We start from the raw sequence: 18,785 nt of genomic DNA on the forward strand, positions 1-18,785 counted from the left end.
GGAGTGGTTTCTTTGCATGGAAGGTGGTTGAACCGTGGAATTTAAAGTAAGATCTCTTTTTGAGGATTATTAGATGTCATTAGCATTTAAAATAAACATTTTCCAGTTTCTTTTGTTTAGATCATACAGAATTATTCTTATTTGTGAGACAGTTGAGAAGGATAAAAGATAATAGTGTGATAGGAAAGGTAGTAAGTGTTTTGCACAGGTATGACAGCGATGAAATGAGGTGGGGAGTGAAGATTGTGAATGATATGTTAGCAGAAATATGTGAGGTGAAGGGAGTGCAGTTTGGGATTAAGGGAAAACAATTGGATTTGAAAAAGGCTCTAAGATGAATAAGAAATAATTCGAGTTAAGCATGGAGAAGTCACAGGTAATAAGTGGTATCAGCGAAACTTATTATAGATCCAAGAATGAGCTATTATGTTTGAATACATACTTGCTAGAAGTGTAAGAAACAAGGCAAATGGTTATATTAATTGAATTCATTCATCCAAGAATTGTTGGAATAAGTGAGACATGGTTGAGTGAGGTCAACATCCTGACAGATATGGAGATGGAACTGTATATGTGTTTCGTGAAGATAGAAAGGATAAAAGGGCAGGGGAGTGTTATTGAAGATAGAGTTATGTCCATACAAGGCAAAGATTCGAGGGGGAAATAGTGGTAGTGATTTTGATACAGTATGGTGTGAGATAGAGGTGAATAGAATGAAATAATTAGTCACATGTTGTTATAGACCTGATAATGTGGATTGTAGTGACCAGGAAATTTATAAGCAAATTAGCCAAGCAGATGGAAAAAAGGGGATCATTATGGGTCATTTTGATTACAGCAATATAGATTGGAATGACAATACTGGAAACAAAGCAGATGAGTTTCTTGATTTTTTGAGAGACAACTTACTTAAGCAGATATTGTGGGCTTACAAAATGACGAATAAATTGAGTGAATGTCCACAAGAGTGGGGATGCCAGTTCACTCTTGCAAAATGTAAAGTTTTAAAATTTGGGAAACAAAGATGGGATGTAGAGGTCACATTGCCAAAATTGTGAGGATAACACGATGTATCAGATGCATTCTGGGAATGATGCAGAGAACGCTGACTTGTAGAAATAAAGAGATTCTTGTTTCATTGTATAATGCCTTGATTAAGCCATACATGGACTACTGCACACAGATTTGGTCACTTGGTTTTCAAAAGGATGAAGATATGTTAGAAAGGATCAGAGGTGAGTGACTATGATGGTTTCTGATCTCTGGAATGTTGAATATGAGGAAAGGTCGAGAAGATGCAATTTACAGAGTCTAGTGGATAAGAGGAAGAGGATTGATATGATAGATATACAAGTTGATAAGAAGTTGTTATAGGATCAGTGTTGAAGAGGTTTTTCATAAAGTGGTGGGAGATCAGGGAGAACAAGAGGTCATCCCTGGAAGCTGTATATGGAGGGTCTGAATAAGGGAGTTCTCATTTTTTTTGCATACAGAGTTGTGAATGATTGGAATGCCTTGCCTACTACATTGCTATCGATACACATTTTAACATTTATTTAAGGAGAGTGCTGAAGCCTTGATTCACCACCAAAACTAGAGAAACTTGTATCATAGTTATATTAATTATTTACAAATGCCAGGCAAAGATAATATTTATTTGATTATAAGGCCATATTTTTCAGTCTGAAATTTACAGACTGAAAAGGGAGGGTTGGTGGATAGGGAGTTCAAGTTTTGGGGGCACATTGCAAAAGTGGCTAAATCAGCTCATCAAATCACTTGGTTACTGAAAAATACTTTAACAAGCAGAACAAACAAGTTATTGTTCCGCTATATCGAGCCCTGATAAGACCCCATCTGGACTACTGTGCCCAGATATGGGTGCCAGGGTTTCTTCTTGATGGGGAGGAGGTGGAGAGGATCCAGAGACGAGTGACCAAGATGGTGGCAGGTCTGTGGAATGAACCTTATGAGAACAGATTGAAGATTTGTAGGTTGCAAAAATTGGTTGATAGGTGGAAAAGGGGTGATATGATTGAGACATTCAAATTACTGAAGGGTTTCTATAAGATTAATCCGGAAGATATTTTTGAGAATAGGACTGGTGGTGGGAGGACTAGGGGCCATACATGGAAGCTGGGCAAGAATATGGTTAACAGGGGTGTTAGAGCTAGGTTTTTTACTTGGAGAGTGGTGAATGAGTGGAATAAGCTGCCAGAGTCTGTTGTGGGTGCTATGACCGTGAATGAGTTCAAGGCGAGGTATGATTGATACTGTGTGAATGTCGAATAGTTGTGTTTGACATGATGTTAGGACCTCCCTCGATGAGTCTGTCGACATCTTGGAGTTGCCCGAAATAATAATAATAAAATATATGATTGATGTTCTTGTATTTTTTTTTCTATTGAGTATTCTGTTCGTCCAGAGTAGGATAGATGGCAGTCACTAGGGACTTGTATACACCAGGGAGAGACATCGGATAGCATTTATATTGTAAAGATAAATGCTCTCTTCCTCTGATCTCTCACTATTTTTTGTAGAACCTCTCCAGCATTGATCCTATAACAACCCCATCCCAGCTATTGTTTGCTGGGAATTAATCTACTCGATAGACTACTTTTCTACTATGGCATGGGGATAATAAGGCGAGGAATTAATTTTGGAAATTGTATGGGAAAGTGGGATGATATATTTTTACTGATGTATTGATGAGTGGTTAGCATATCTGCGACCCAGCCAAAAGGCTGCAGGTTCGAATCCTGCCATAGGCATGGATGTTTGTGATTGTCTGTGGAAATACTAGTGGTGGGGTGGGCGGCGATAGATGGCATTGGTGTAGTTATGGTCAGTTGGTGGATTGTGAGTGGTGGAGAGAGAGTTGTAGAGCAGATGCCCTCCCTCGACGAGTCTTTTGACTCCCTGGAGGTGACAAATAATAATAATAATAATAATTTTTATTATTATTATTATTCAGGCCTCCATGGAGTCAAAAGACTCATCGTGGGAGGTCCTTCTTAGGAAGCATGTAATTCTCAATGTGGCAAAATATATGTCACAGGATTTCAAAATAGGCAGCATGATGGGAACTGAATTGAATTCTTTTTAAATTTTAAAGCCAGAATTAGCCCAGAGATCTTGGTATAGAAATAGTATAATATTGTCTATCTAGGTGTTTACCCAAAACACTTTTTAATATGCCTTGAAATCAAGTAGCATGATATTGAAATATAATACTGAATACTAAATTATTGGTACCTGACATTGATTATGTAATATCTGAATTTCATTGATTATTACATTAGGTGTGATGTTGTAAAAATTTTTCTTGAAAGGGAACACCGGAATGCACGAGTGGGGATTTAAACAGTTTAGAATAAGACCAACAAGGATAAAGGTAAGTATCTGTTTTCCTTGATATTATTATTATTATTACAATAATCTGCCATTTACCCAACCCTTCAATTATCTGAATGGCAAGTTCTGATAATGGAAGGGTTGGTTTGTTGCTATTATTATTATTATTACCCAAGACCCTATGGAGTCAAAGACTCGTCTAGGAGGTTCTTTTATAAAACACACGGCTCATCATACCATGCTTTAAACACACTGAAATTCTCTGCAGACACCACACTCCTAGGCAAGGCATTCCAATCATTCAAAACTCTGCATTAAAAAAACCTGCTTCTCATTCCTGTACTCACACCCTTCCTTATACAGCTTCCAGGGATGACCTCTGATTCTTCCCTGATCTCCCACTATTTTCTGTAGAACCTCTCCAGCATTGCTCCTATAACAACCCCTTAATAAATTGTACATCTCTATCATATCTCTCCCTCCTCCTCTTGTCCACCAGACTCTGCAAATTACATCTTCTCAATCTTTCCTCATATCGACATTCCAGACGTCAGAAACTACCTTAGTCAGTGGCCTCTGGACCGTGTCCAACATCTCTTCATCCTTCTGAAAACCAGGTGAAGAAATCTGGACTCAATAGTGCATGCGTTGCCTAATCAAAGCCTTATACAATGGAACAAGAATCTCCCTACTTCTATAAGTCAGTGTCCTCTACATCATTCCCAGAAGCCTTTGTGTTGTCTTCACAGTTTTGGCTATGTGTCCCCTAAATTTCAGATCCTTATTCACTATCACCCTCAGATCTTATATTTCCTCCACCTCCGACAATATATCCTCACCAAGCATAAATTCTGCATCCCATTTTTGGTTTCCAAATTTTATCACCATTCCCGTGCCCAATCACCCAATTTATTCAAGTCTTCTTCTATGGCCACAACAGCTTCTCTACTCTTCATGGTTCGTCCCAACTTTGCATCATCTGCAAACAACTGAATATCTCCATCCAAATCTTCACCAGTATCATTAATATAAAAGTTAAACAGCAATAGCCCTAAAACTGACCCCTGAAGTACACCACTAGTAACTTTCCTTTTCCTGGATATTGCTCCCCCATACACAATTTGTTGATACCTGTCAGATAGCCAGTCTCCAATCCAATGCACCAATCTAATATCCAACCCCATCAACTCCAGTTTGACTATCAACTTATCATGCAGTAATCTATTAAAAGCCTTTACAAAATCTAAGAATATTAATGTGTATCCTTCTCCTCTGTCCATGGAAGCAGTCACCTTATTGTAATAAGTAGATTACTAAAACATGACCTCCCTTTAGCAAATCCATGCTGTCCATCAAAGATAATACCATTGTTGTCAACCCAATTCTGGATCCTAGTTCTCACAAGCTTCTCCAACAACTTAACTACAACATCTGTAGGCCTATATTTTGATGCTTGAGTTCTATCATCCCCTTTATGAAGTGACACAATCTTGCCCTCTTTCCACTCCTTAGGAACTTGATCGACTGCAAGACGCTTAATTAAAAAATATGTCAAGGCTGGTGTCAACTACCTGGCACATTCCTTCAGAATACGCGGTGATATATTATCAAATCCCACAGCCTTATTTAAACTCTCCATACACCTCTTGCCCACTTACAGTCAGTCTCTCTTCCTCATCATCAACTGCTCTCAATTCCTGCATGAAGTCATATTCACAAGATTGAAAGACCTTTATGAACTGCTCACTAAGTATCTCCACCACACCTTCTACAACAGCTGTCTTTATAGCATTTTCTCCAATCAATGTCATCCTTCCATAATCATTCTTTCTTTTGCTGGCTACATATTGAAAAATCTCCTTAGGATTATTTTTGGCTTCATTAGCTAACTGCTGTTCATACCTCTCTTTAGCTACCTTCACCAATCAAGTCACCCACCTTGCTTGGTTTTTGTAGTCCTCATGGAATTGGTTATTTCCACTTCTCCTATGCTTCCTCCATAATGCCCTTTTCTCTGTATTGCATGCTTAATCTCTTTATTCATCATTTTCACACCTACCTTATTTAACCTTCTCACCCTTGGAATATATTTAGACATTACATCGACTAGATAGTTTTTGAAAATCTCCCAAGCTGCATTGATCTCTTTTCCAGCTAACTCCTCATTCCATGCTACACCTGCAAGCTGTCTCCTGAGCTCTTCATAATCACCCCCCCCTCCCTTGTAGTTCCACATATACCCTTTTCTTACAGATATCCTCACACTGCTCGCAACCACCCAGGTAATCACCTCATGGTCACTCTCACCAATTGGTGGGTGATTTATCACTTCATTTATAATTACATCCTCTGATGAGATGACCAAATCCAAGACCCTCAATCCTCATGTGTCCTCTGTTACATACTGTCTCAGGTAGTTATCCCTCAAAAACTCAAGATACTCATTTTATTTACTTTCAGTTGCTATCTCATCATTCCATTCTATATTGCCATAATTAAAATTGTCCATAATGATCACTCTTTTCTTATTTGCTTGGCTAATTTCATTATACATTTCATAGTCACTACCATCCACATTTCCTGGTCTATAACAACATCCAACCAACTATTTCATTCCATTAACCTCTATCTCACACCATATTGCCTCAAAACCACTGACACTATTTCTCTCTTGCATCTCTACTCTGTATGGACATAACTCTTTCTCTATCATGAATAGCACTCCCCCTCCCTTTTTACCCCTTTTATCCTCACGAAACACACTATATCCTTCCATCTCTATTCCTGTCAGGATGTCATCCTCATCTAACCATATCTCACTTATTCAAACAATTTTTGGGTGAACATCATCATCATCAACAACCATGGGTCCAATGCCCGTAGATGTCTGCTGCCATCTTGATATGATTCTTCCATTGCATTCTATTTTGTGCAAGATGAACCAGTTCGCGTATAGAGTTTCCGCACCATTTGACGATGTCATTGCCCCATTCTCTGTTTGGTCTTCCTTTTTTGTTCATTCCTTCAATCATTTCAAACAGCAACGTTTTTAATTTTCTCTCATCATTCATTCTACATATATGGCGAAATAGATGTAGTTTCCTTTTGATTATTTTCTGGATCAGGTTTTCTTTTGGTTGTATTCGTCTGTAGATTTCCTCATTGTTCACTTTCTGTATCCAGCTTATTCTAAAGATCTTTCTATAGCACTTCCTCTCAAATGCCAATATACTCCATTCAGATTCTCTCAGGAGTACAGACGGTGAACAGATGATTTATTATTAATTTATTTTATTATTAATTAATTAGATAATAAGATAAGATTAAATAATAAGATTTTATGATTTTATTATTAATAAAAGTTGTATAAAACATAAGTATTGATGGATAAGAAAGATAAGTGTGTGTGTGTGTGTGTGGCAGGGGGAAACCTATAAGATTGAAAAGAACTGATCATCCTTTATCTCTGGTATCTTTGCTGATCTTATTTATTAACAAGTTAAAAAGCTTCTTCAATAAACCAGTATTAATAGAGCTTACAGGATCTGAATTATGTTACCGAGGAGAGTGAAAGATACTAGTTTAGTAGAAAAGTTAGTCATTATGTTGCTCAAGAATGACATTCAAGAATTTACTGGTCAGCCAAGATCATGAATAGTATGTTGTCAGAGCTGTGAGAGCAGAAAGGTGCACAATCTGTAAATGTATGTAACGAATTTGAGGGACTAATGGTAGTGCACAAGGAATAACAGAGCAAGGACTGATTGTAGTCATCAGGAGGTACATGAATTAAGTAAACTTGATGTTACTAAAGCAATAGCACTTGATATACTTTACACTGTATATCTTGAGGGAAAGATACGGAAAGCTGACATGAGTTTTGATATTTTTAACTGCAGTCTTATAATGGACCCTTCCACACGAGTGGAAATAGGAAAAATTGAAATAAATAAAGATTATAGACAGTGATTAAAATTTTATTATAAATTAAGATATTTATTGACTATGATGAATACAGTGTTATTTATACATCTATAAATTGCATTTCTTTTGAATATAATACAATAATATCATTATATGACAAATATGACTATGAATCGAGTGCAATGAAACAGCTACACATAAATAGACATATTTATTACATTTAGCTGCTCCATATCAGTTCATTCATAGAATTGCCCCTCTTATCAGACAATTTGTTAGTTAAAGAAAAACAAAAAATCTAATTGTCACACCCTTAGTAACCACACTTTTATTCATCTTCCAAGGATGTTCTTATTCTTGTTCTAGCCCCTCCAACCAAGTGCTGAAACATGAAACATATCAACCAACTTCTGCAATCAACACACCCTCATTCTATCTTCATAGGGAACATTCCACAGACCACTCACCATCTTGGTCACTTGCCTCTGAATAATCCCCACCATTTCCTCATCCCCAAGAAACTCATGAGACCAGACCTTATATAGCAACTCAAGACCTTATAAAGGGGAATAACAACAACTTTATCTCTATCTGTTAGTGTGCTCTTCACTAGCCATACCAATATGTCTTCTACACTTTAACTCTGTCTACCATCATCCCTAAATTTCTATCTTCCTCTGTTTCCTGGAGTACAGTGCCATCAATGTGATTCACAGCTTGTAATCTCTTTATCCCAAAATGCATAACTTTACATTTCTCCACATTAAACCGACACCCATTATCTTTTGCCCATACTGACAGCCTGTTTAAATCATCCTGCAATCATCCACATTGCCTTGATTAACTATTAGCCTACCTAATTTTGTATCATCAGCAAACAACTGAATATTTCCTTTCAGGTTATTTCCTATATCATTTATGTACAAATTAAACAGCAGTGGTCTTGCACTGAACCTTGCAGAACACCACTAGGCACCTGTTTTTACCTTGATTCTGCCCCTCCATATACCAGTTTTTGATATCTGTCTAGCAGCCACCCTCTTATCCATTTAACCCATGTCACATAACCCCATGTTCTAATTTGTGTAACAGAGTTCCATGTGGTATTCTGTCAAATGCCTATTTAAAATTCTGCAAAATTATCATGTAGCCATTTCCTTTATCCAACTCTGCTCTTACTCTATTATAAAAAGACAGTAAATAAGGCATGACCGACCCTTTATACAGTATCATATTTTTATCCACAAATTCTTAAATTTTCTTTTTGATCAATTTTTCCAATACTTTTACCACCACACCTGTGATAATACTGATTGGTCTATAATTTGCTACTGTTATATTAGAACTCCCTTATGCAAGGAAATTATTTTGCTCTACTTCCCCACTCCCTTGGAACTCTGCCAGAGCAGAGACTTAAATTAAGCAATTTAACAGAGGCATTGCCAATTCTCTTGCACATTTTTGCAAAACCTGAGCTGATATCCCATCTAATCTCACTGCTGTATTTACATTGAGATTCTGCAATATCCTAAGAACCTCTAATTAATCCACATCTGTTCCCACATTAGTGTCTGTCACATATGTTAATGCAGTAACCTCACTAGGATGATATATGCTAGCAGAATGGTTACTCAGTAACAACAACTGTTTTATATGCTTCTGTCATTTTATCTGTTTAAGAATCCACCAATCTGCTAAGATCCTCAGATCTTAGCAGATTGGTGGAGGAGGTTAAGGAGGACTGATATGATTGGGCATATAAGTCACTGAAAATCTCTTGCCAGAAGTATACTGGAAGGATTTTACAATGGGTAGAATAAGGTGCAAGTGGGACAAGGGTGGTGAGATTGCATATGTGTTTAATGTATGATAAAATAATTTGTATCACTTGACGTCTGCTCTTCTGAGAGTATCATGATTCTGTGTTGAGGTCACATAATAATAATAATAATTTTCAAATCACACTGCAGTCCAAAAATATTTTTGATTCCTACATAAATAACTTCAAAAAATGGAAGACATTTGGAATATTAACCACCTCACCGGCCATTATGGATCAAATATGCATCTGCTTCATATCCATCATATATTTCAATGTAATATCAATGGTATTACAATTTTAATATGCACTTTGCATCCATAGAAACTTGGACATATATATATAAGTCCTGGCCGGTAGCATGGTTAATGAGGAATTAAACCTACTGTTTCTTTATAATTTTCAGTAAACATCTCTTATAAATCTGTATTATGGTATTCCATAGCATTAAATAAATTCCAATATAAAGCTTAAAAACATTATGAGCTGTTTAGAAATAAATTTACTGTTATTACAGCTAAGTGTATTAGTAAAATTCTAAATGCATTGTGCACTGACCAGATATTCTATGAAAAATTTAATCTTTGTAAATGAACTAAATTATGTAATATTTAGACTGAATATTGTAATATGTGTTTACAACAATATGTTATCTAAATGAATATTCATTATGCAATCCTTTTTCTCTCTCTAGCGAGATGTTCGAGAAGTTTATAAGTTCATCGAATTAGCCTTGGTTATAGACCAGGGAATGGTAATTATTCATAATAATGATATGAATTATTTTTATTTGGCTAGTTCTGCATATACATGGCATATAATACATGGCACAGAGGGGTTTAAGCATTTAATAACTTATTCATTTATTAATTATTTTTATTCTTTTTTTTTGTTATAATGAAATCCAGAACCTGGAGATTTTTATTAGGCATGAAAAACCACATCACATAAATGCCTTCCATTTTTGGCTTCACAAAAAGCAGGCCCTTTTTTATGGCATTCTGGGCCTTGTTCACATACATATTTTCCTTCAGGTAACACCTGAAGGAAAATAAACGGTGCCATCAGATCTTGAGAACATAATGGCCAGTTTATCAGATCTTCACAGAATTATTTGCTTACCAAATATGTGCCTTAGGAGTTCCATTGGTTCACAATCAAACAACGATTTTGGTTGTTATTGGGTTGTGAACTTTTCCATGATTAATTTCTCAAATGTTCCTTAGAATACCTGAAAAAAAATAATAATAAAAAAAAAATAATGAGAAAAGTTATTCACATTAAATCCCTTCATGACTTATGGGCCACCCTGTGTATAAAATATCAAATTCGTTGCGATATTAATGTATTTATGAGTATCATGATGCTGCTAATATTAAAGAACTTATTGTTCATTATTATACATAAGTTTTTTTTTTTTATATCTGATCTACACAAGAAGATTGCAAGAACTGTGGTGTATCAGTGCCAGCCATGTGTGGGCAGTTTAAATGTTATTATTTATTATTATTATTATACAGTATCTTCATAGAGTCAGAAGACTCATCATGGGAGATCCATTTATTCACACACTAGCCATCATTCACACAATGCCTATCATACTTCTCCTTAAACTCATTCACTGATGAAGCAAACACACCCTCCTTTGGAAACCCATTCACTACCAGCAAAAAATCTAGTCCTAACACCCTTGCTATCCACACTCTTACATGACTTACACTGGTAACCCCCTTGTTCTCTCCCTCCATGCCATGTACAATACAGTCACTCAAACTGCTGTAGCACTACCTACATCAATCGCATTATCATTCATTTTCCCTTTCAATTCATTGCTATCATCACTCCTCTTACTCTCTTCACATTTTTGAAAAACATGTTCCACAGTTTCATTCTGCCTAAAGAAATCTTTCTTTAATTTTTTAGCTATGTGGCCAGTAGGAGGAGAAATGACTGTGGAAGAATGACATTGTGCGATAAAAATGGGAATAGAGTGACTGATGCAGAGGGCATAGTTGAATTGTTCAATGAACACCTTATTGGAGTATTGAAATACTCCTGGAGGAGTAAATTTTAATACTAGAGGGATAGGGCAGGTTCAAGGGTTAGAGGTGCAGAAGGAGAGTGTGTTCCAAATACTGAGTACTCTGGATGTCAGTAAAGCTGTGGGACTGGATGGTATTTCACTACGAGTTTTGAGAGAATGTGCTAAACAACTGACAGAGCCTTTGACCTGGCTTTTCAGTGAAAGTCTGGCTACGGGAAAGGTGCCCAGGGAATGGAAGGAAGGTAAGATAGTGCCATTGCTTAAGGGTGGTAGCAGACTGGAAGTGTCTAATTATAACCAGTTTGTGTGTCATCAGTAGTTGTTAAGATCTTGGAGAAATCACTGAGGGTCTATATACAGCATTGGGCAGATGAGGGTAATGTTATCTGTGAAAGTCAACATGGATTTGTGAAGGGGCGCTCTTGTTTTAGCAATATGCCAGCCTTTTATAATAAAGTTACAAGAGCAGTAGATGAGGGAAAGGCATATACTGCCATTTTCTTGGACTTAGCGAAGGCATTTGACAAGGTGCCACATGATAAACTTATATTTTAGTTGCAGTAAATGGGTCTAGATGTCAGGTTTGGTCAACTGGATTCAGGATTGGCTGTTCGATAGGTATCAGAGAGTTGTGTATGGTTGGGCAGTTTCAAGGAGGCAGAGGGTTACAAGTGGGATCCCACAGGTTCGGTACTGGGACCTATATTGTTTAACCTTTATATCAATGATATTGTCAGTGGATTACAAGGGGATATTCAGTTGTTTTCAGATGATGTGAAGCTGGGAAGGATTATTAGTAATAGTGCAGATGTTGTACCCCTGCAAGAGGATTTTAATAAGCTAGACAGATGGGCAAATGAATGGGCGAGTTAGTTTAATGCAGCAAAAGTAAGGTCTTGAGGTTTGGGACACATCGATGGGACACTGCATACTGTATGGGAGTAGCTATTCTGGAGGAAGTAGGGGAGACAAGAGATCTGGGTTTGATGATTGATAGAAACCTAAAATTTAGGGGACATATTGCAAGGTGGTGAAGGTAACACAGCAGATTGCTGCAATAATGAGAAGGGCATTGACCTGTAAAGATAAAAGAGTTATCATTCTATTGTATAAGACTCTGATCAGATCACACTTAGACAATTATTTTCAGATTTGGTCCTCAGGATTTGAAGGGGATAAATTAACTGTGGAAAGGTTACAAATGCAGATAACAAAGATGGTTTCAGGACTGTACAATGTTAGTTATGAGAATCGGCTGAAGGAATGTGGACTGCAGAGTTTGGTGGATAAAAGAAGGAGAGGTGATATGATTGAGACTTTTAAACTATTGAGAGGTGGTTTACAGGGTTGACACTGGGGAGTTCTTTGACTTGGTTGAACAGCAGGAAGGAGTGATGACAAGGGGGCCATCCCTGGAAGTTATGAAAGGAAACTGTGTACAAGAGGGTTGAGGAGTAGTTTATTTTCATGGAAGGTGGTTGAACCATGGAATGCATTGCATGATAGAGTGGTGAGAGCGAAAACGGTCAATGAGTTTAAGGAGGTATGATAGACTTTGTGTTTCCTAGGAGGGACCTTCCACAATGAGTCTTGATATACTCTGTGTTTCTTAGGAAGAACCTGCCGTGATGAGTCTTTTGACTCCATGGAGGCCTGAATAATAATAATAATAACAATAATAATTCTGCAAAGGTCATACATTTTGCATATGCTGCAGCAGACATAATCACCTATGTTAAAATCGCCCACCATTGTTTTATGCATTGGTACCATGAGACACAATACAGTGTACAATAAAATAAATAATAAATCTTTACAAATCTGGAAATTATGCACACTTCCTTTACAGTTAATCATACAAACACTACTCATAAATATATTGTTACAAAAAGAATGACTTAATTGTAAGAAACAAGCAAACAAAAAAATCCTTCGGCACCAATATTCACAACCATGTTCACTCACAGCCAACTCTAGTGACATCTTCCAATTGTATAATTTGCGTGATGTGCTTTATTTTTGATATTTCATATTCCCTCTTCCCCTACAATTCTTAAAAAATTTGCTGCCATTTAAATTAATATCATCATGTAGACTAAAAATATGTATGGAAAGGTTTAGCTGACATTGATTACATACAATAGCTCTTCATGGTATAAGCAACACCAAGAGAGTAAAAAAATACATTTATTGAACTTACTAATATTCTGTTGGTGTTCTACTCTCAGAATCTTCAGAGTACAAATTATTACTCTGACAAGCAAACATTACTGAACTAAATAATTGTGGAAAGCAATTTAATTTGTAACTGAAACAGCAAGCCATATAAAGATAAAATACTGCATGCAACCCTCATTGCTCCTGAAACCAACACACAGAATAATAGCAAAGCTATTCCTACCCCCATATATTAAGGAACATCAGAAAAGATAGCTAATGTTCTCTGCAAATATGATCTCCATGCCACTTTGAAACCACTCATTCACCTTTATTCCTTCTCCTGAATATAGACTTCATCCTCTTGCACATCCTGGAGTGTATGAAGTTCTTTGATCCTGCAGGTTAGCCTACTTTGGACAGACTGGTTGATCAGTTAATATCTACATAACACAAAAGTTAAATCCATAATGATCTGTATGGCAAGTTGGGACTAGTAGACAATGCTCTGGATACTCGTTCACATAGAATTAGATGGAAGAAAACATCACTATTACTTAGAAGTCACTATAGGTCAGAGAGACCATTTTTAGAATCAACATCTGCTGTGAAGCACTCTCCCAATTATTATTATTATTATTATTATTATTATTATTATTATTATTATTTGACACCTCCAGGGAGTCCAAAGACTCATCGAGGGAGAGTGTGCCAACAGCATCGAACGATTGACCCCCTTCCAACTACTAACCGCCCTCAAACTTACTTAACTGAGCCATTAGTAGCAGAGGCTCTACCAATCGACCAACCTTTGCCAGAGATCTGAGAGACAGTCATTTTGATATCTGATCGCCTGACTTCTCCAAATTAATTTTGTTTATCTGGCCTGTATATGAAGCCTTGTAAAGTTATTAGTTCTGTTTTAGTCTCAATTTGAATTGTTATCCACAATTATTAATTCAGTGCTGTGTGCTTGTCAGAGTTATAATTTGTTTTCTGAAGATACTGGGTAGAAAACCAGCAAAATATTAACTTGTTCAGTAAATGTATTTTTTCCTTTGCTTATACTATTTAGTGCATTATGATGAAGAAGACTTCACAGTGAAGGTTGCAGATAAGTTTGTAGGCATAAATGTTATGGATAGAAAGCTTGCTATAAAATGAAGATAATTACTCATAATATGAAATACTAATTATTTATTTCTATTTTTAATGATTGTTTTATCCAAAAATATTATAAACCTGTTGTACATTTATAGTGAAGAATTTATGGAGACACAAACATGTGTTGGTATACTTACTTTACTTATAATTAAGAAAATAATACATGATGTTTTGACCTCTGTATTGAGGTCATCATCAGGAATACATATATGTATAGAACACAAGCTACATGAGACTACACAAAAGTAAGATAAATCTAAATGATTTGTTAATCATTTATCTTAGTCTGACCTCAAGTGGAAAAAAATTATAATTAAAATAATAATAATAGATAAAATATATATAAATATATAAATTAACAAAATAAAATCAATTTTTTATACATATCAGTATACTAATATACAGGTTAAAAAAAAGGTTTTATAGTGGAACTACATTAAACACATCTCTAAAGTCCTCTTATATTACAGTTTTCTAGTGTTGGAGATGCTATATAGATTCCAGATGCATCCTCCAGATTCTTGGAATTAATCCATCATTTTTGTTCAGATTCTGATGATGTTTCAGCAACTCACACTTCCATTTTACAACTTTCTTTCAAACCAGGTTTTGGTGTTGTGTAGGGATTTGATGCCTTTCCATTTGGAAATTATAATTTTTTTCCACCAGAGGTCAGGCTAGGATAAATGGTTAACGAAGCATTTAGATTTATCCTACTTTTGTGTAACATAATGTACCTTGTGTTCTGCACATACTGTATTTACTCAAATATAAATATAAATCAAATATAAAAGAATATTTGTTAGCAGCTGTATTCCACAAGTGAAGAAGCGGACACAATTTGGTGTAAAGTGGATGACAAACAATATCAAACATGAACTGCAGTTGAAAAAGAGATTATGGAAGAGATATAAGGAGAGGGGTGGAGGACAGATACACGAAGAATATGAGACGCAGGCCAGGAGAGTGACCAGAATGGTAAGGAAGGCAAAACTAGAATATGAGAAGAGATTGGCACTAAGATCCAAAGAAAATCCTAGGGAATTTTTTAGCTATGTGGCCAGTAGGCGGAGAAACGATTGTGAAAGAATGACATTGCGGGATAAAAATGGGATTAGAGTGACTGATGCAGAGGACATAGTGGAATTGTTCAATGAACACTTTATTGGAGTATTTCATCCTGGAGAAGGTTTTAAAACTAGAGGGATAGGGTAGGTTTAGAGGTGCAAGAGGAGAGTGTGTTCCAAATACTGAGTACTCTGTTTACCAGTAAAGCTGTTGTACTGGATGGTATTTCACCATGGGTTTGAGAGAATGTGCTAAAGAACTGACAGCTTAGTTAACATGGCTTTTCAATAAAAGTCTGGCTGCAGGAAAGGTACCCAGGGAATGGAAGAAAGGTAAGATGCTGCTGCACAAGGGCAGTAGCAGACTGGAAGTGTCTAATTATAGGCCTGTTTGTGTGTCATCAGTAGTTGTTAAGGTCTTGGAAAATTAGTGAGGGACTAGATACAGCATTGGACAGATGAGGGTAATGTTATCTGTGAGAATCAACATTGATTTGTTAAGAGGCACTCTTGCTTTAGTAATATGATTGCCTTTTATAATAAAGTGACAAGAGCACTTGATGAGAGAAAGGCATACACTGCCATTTTTTTGGATTTTGCAAAGGCGTTTGACAAGGTGCCACATGATGAGCTGATATTTAAGGCAGCACATGGGTTTAAATGTCGGGTTAGTCAAATGGATTCAGGATTGGCTGACTGATAGGTATCAGAGAGTTGTGTATGGTGGGGCAATATCAAGGAAGCAGAAGGTTACAAGTGGGGGTTCCACAGGGCTCAGTACTGAGACCTGTATTATTCAACCTTTACATCAATGATATTGTCAATGGATTGCAAGTGGACATTCAGTTGTTTGCGGATGATGTGAAGCTGGGAAAGGTTATCAGTAATAGTGCAGATGTGGCAGCCCTGCAAGAGGATTTGAATAAACTAGACACATGGGAAAATTAATGGTCATGTCAGTTTAATGCAGCAAAATGTAAAGTTTTTTGGTTTTGGATCCATCGATGGGAGGATGCATACTTGATTGGAGGAGGTAGGGGAGACAAGACATCTGGGGGTGATGATTGATAGAAAACTGAAGTTTAGAGAGCATATTGCAAAGGTGGTGAGGGTAACTGAGGATTGTTGCAATACTGAGAAGGACGCTGACCTGCAGAGATAAAAGGGTTATCATTCCGTTGTATAAGACCCTGATCAGACCACACTTAGACTATTGTTCTCAGATTTGGGCCGCAGGATTTGAAGGGGATAAATTGACTATGGAAAGGGTACAGTGGCAGATAACAAAGATGGTTTCAGGACAGTAGAATATAAGTTATGAGGATTGACTGAGGGAATGTAGACTGTAGAGTTTGCTGGATAGAAGAAGGTGAGGTGATATGATTAAGACTTTTAAACTGTTGAGAGGTAGTTACAGGGTAGACATCAGAGAGTTCTTTCACTTGGTGGAACGGCAGGAAAGAGTGATGACAAGGGGCCATCCCTGGAAGTTACGAAAGGAGGCTGTGAGCAAGAGGGTGAGGAGTGGTTTCTTTGCTTGGAGGGTGGTTGAATCTTGGAATGTATTGCCTGATAGAGTGGTTGAAGCAGTGATGGTCAATGAGTTCAAGGAGTGTTATGATAAACTTTGTGTTTCCTAAAAATGACCTCCCACGATGAGTCTTTGGACTCCATGGAGGCCTGGATAATAATAATAACTCGCACTTTTTTCCCCAGAAAATTAAAGTTAAAACATCGTGGTGCGAGATATATGCAGAGATTTCGGAAACTAAAGTTTTTCAAGAAAAAACTAAATTGATGTTTATAATTAATTCCTTAATATTCATTATAATTTATAAAATATCATATTGTTTATGAAATGAATGCATTTAAAGTTTAATTATCAATGTTATTTACGCGATCAGCTGCTTGACCTTCATCATGCAATATATTTGAATCTTTAGTGACAATGCTTCTGTAATTATAAAACGAATGGTCACTACTGAAATAGCATCATCTTTTGCTCTCATACAGGGCATTACAGATGGCAATTTTTAAAAAAACCCTTGGCAGTTATTTCTGGCAAAATCAACCACTCCGTATAGAACCTAAACCCCACCTCATTCACCTCCACCCCTGTGCAATCCAAGATCGAGTAGAAGTCAATGCCCTCACTCCCACATTTCCTCTACCGGTTGCCCATCTCTGTGCATCATGATTGGTACGATATTAACAAAAGATCATGCAACTTATTGACAAAGGCAAGAGGAAGATTGTTGAGTTGAAAAAAATGCTGATTCTCTTCAACCGATTTCCAAAATATCTGAAACTGCCATAACAACATTCATTATCTATTTCTTAAAGTTGGAAATTGGGATGCTATGCATTCAGAGAGTGAGACAGGGATATTAGTACTACATGTCCTAATCTGACTGTCATTATTTCTGTTTCTTATATGTGATCTCTTTGAACACAGATGACATCTGTTTTCTTGAGAATGGTAAATCATACATGATCAATCATCCGCTAAGCAGCAACCACTGAGTTAACTGAAAGTGTCTTATATGATAAGATCCATTATGAGAGAGTATGAAGATTTGTACTTAAATCAGAAGAGATTTATCAGTATGAGGGGAGCAAAGAAGATAGGGCAAGAATAGGCTATAAACTATAGTATTAGGATATTTTAATGCATAACTGGGAAAAAAACAAATGACTCAAAAAGTACATGGAAAAAAATGGAATAGGAGACAAAACGAAATAGGAAATATGATGTTAAACTAAATGGTAACTAGTTGAATGCTATGAACACATTTTACGAAAAAAAAAGACCAAACTGAAAATAGATATGGATTAGTTCAGTTAGATGTCTCGTCAAACAAAAAGTGAAATAGATTATATTTTATCATCTCGGAAGAATATTTAAAGATATTTCAGTCATCGATGAAATAGGCATAGGAAGTGATTACAGAATAGTTAGAGGGAAAATAATAATTATTATTGCATGACACCTCCAGGGAGTTCAAAGACTCATCGAGAGAGGGCACCTACTCTTCAGCTCTCTGTCTCTACCACTCAATCTGCCAACTGCAATGAACCACAACTACCATCATCATCTTCACCAGTGCCACTGTTGCCCACAACCACCACTAGTATTTTCACAGACAATCACAAACATCCATGCCCACATTAGAACATTTGAACTCTCAGCCTTTTGGCTGGAGAGCAGATACGCTAACCACTCGACCAGACAGGCCAGCTAATAACAATAGGAGAA

General features: G+C 36.6%; 1 protein-coding gene across 2 annotated transcripts in view; it reads left to right on the forward strand.

Moving 5' to 3' along the window:
• The window catches only part of LOC150092192 (disintegrin and metalloproteinase domain-containing protein 11-like), a 1,236,934-nt gene that overhangs the window by 327,812 nt on the left and 890,337 nt on the right, over window positions 1–18,785 (forward strand). For both annotated transcript variants that reach the window (XM_090415260.1, XM_090415259.1), the window contains exons 9-10: window positions 3,333–3,394; window positions 9,792–9,851. In XM_090415260.1, the coding sequence (XP_090271386.1) occupies window positions 3,333–3,394; window positions 9,792–9,851 (122 nt within the window). The remainder of the gene's footprint in view (window positions 1–3,332; window positions 3,395–9,791; window positions 9,852–18,785) is intronic.

The sequence above is a fragment of the Typopeltis vanoorti genome, unplaced genomic scaffold (genome assembly GCF_054136105.1).
Source record: "Typopeltis vanoorti isolate ZY-2024b unplaced genomic scaffold, IOZ_Tvanoo_1.0 HiC_scaffold_24, whole genome shotgun sequence".
Taxonomy (NCBI): Eukaryota; Metazoa; Arthropoda; class Arachnida; order Uropygi; family Thelyphonidae; genus Typopeltis; species Typopeltis vanoorti.